Source organism: Rhagoletis pomonella, unplaced genomic scaffold (assembly GCF_013731165.1).
Source record: "Rhagoletis pomonella isolate Grant_MI unplaced genomic scaffold, Rhpom_1.0 Rhpom_scaffold_00010, whole genome shotgun sequence".
NCBI lineage: Eukaryota > Metazoa > Arthropoda > Insecta > Diptera > Tephritidae > Rhagoletis > Rhagoletis pomonella.
Genome location: NW_023458564.1, coordinates 16800874 through 16801924, shown reverse-complemented (window position 1 = coordinate 16801924; position 1051 = coordinate 16800874). Strand labels below are relative to the sequence as shown.

The 1051-nt window shown below is 34.4% G+C and overlaps 1 protein-coding gene across 7 annotated transcripts in view; it reads right to left on the bottom strand.

The window, feature by feature from the left end:
• Window positions 1–211: 211 nt before the first annotated feature.
• LOC118746094 (potassium voltage-gated channel protein Shab) overlaps window positions 212–1051 on the bottom strand; it is a 373750-nt gene continuing 372910 nt past the window's right edge. For all 7 annotated transcript variants that reach the window (XM_036479860.1, XM_036479856.1, XM_036479862.1 and 4 more), the window contains one exon: window positions 212–407. In XM_036479860.1, coding sequence (XP_036335753.1) covers window positions 226–407 — 182 coding nt within the window. In that variant the 3' untranslated portion in view covers window positions 212–225. The remainder of the gene's footprint in view (window positions 408–1051) is intronic.

Here is a 1051-nt window from a genome sequence, read left to right as displayed (position 1 = left end):
CGTACAAATGTATGTTTGCATGTTCGTATGGATGTATGTATATGAATGATTTAAAGTACGTAGTATGTATGTATGTATCTATGTATAATAAAAAATATAATAACTTTCAATTTGTTTTGCATTACTACTCGCTGGTTGCTAAGCGTTTTATTCACTATCACTGTCACTGTCGGAGGGAGCGGAGAGTAGGCGTTATTATTCGCTCTTTGGCTTTTTAAGTAATTGCTACGTGGCCCCAGTTTCACCGCCACCATTTTCATCCCTATCGTTTTGTTCATCGGAGTTGCCACGTTGTAGGAGCGAACGATTTTCATCGCTAGAACCAGCCGCCTCACCATTGCTCACGGCACCACCGTCACCAGTTTCGCTGCGTATGTTCACGTTGGACGTAAAAGTGGTTTCCGAGTCTGCGGGAAGTAGGATAAATGGCTTTAATAGGTACATATTTAATCATCATTAACATTAAATTTCATAAAGCACAGGCAAAGATATTATGCTGATATACAATATTTACATCAATTGAAACATTTTCAATAGAAAAGAAATTTTCCAAAGTAAATATGTCTACTTGTTTCTTAAAGAAATTCTATTTTATATTAAATAATTTTTGCGCCTCAGATTTTCAGCAAACTTTTCTAACGTCTATGGACGCACATGAGGCCTAGCCAAGTTATTTCCGAGTAATCGTGCTGAGAAACCCTAGACCATTGGAGAAGATTTTACATAAAAAATTTACTAAGTACAGCCTGGTTTGTATATGCAGTTAAAGAAAATACATGAAAAGGGACGGTTTTTTTTTTTAAATTCAAAAAATATAAATATTGCAAAAACGGTCACACTTTTACCTGACATATTTTTTTATCAGGGAGCTATATCTACTAAAATATTGTCGTAGATTAACAAAAAAGCGCCGTAGGGGAAAACTTAGTTAACAACGTATTTTTTAAAGAAAAATATAAATAAAATCATGGACGCTGCATTTCTTTTTCCTTTATTTTTGATTATTCAAGGATGACCAACGCAGGCCTTTGTGGAAATTTATAATTACGAA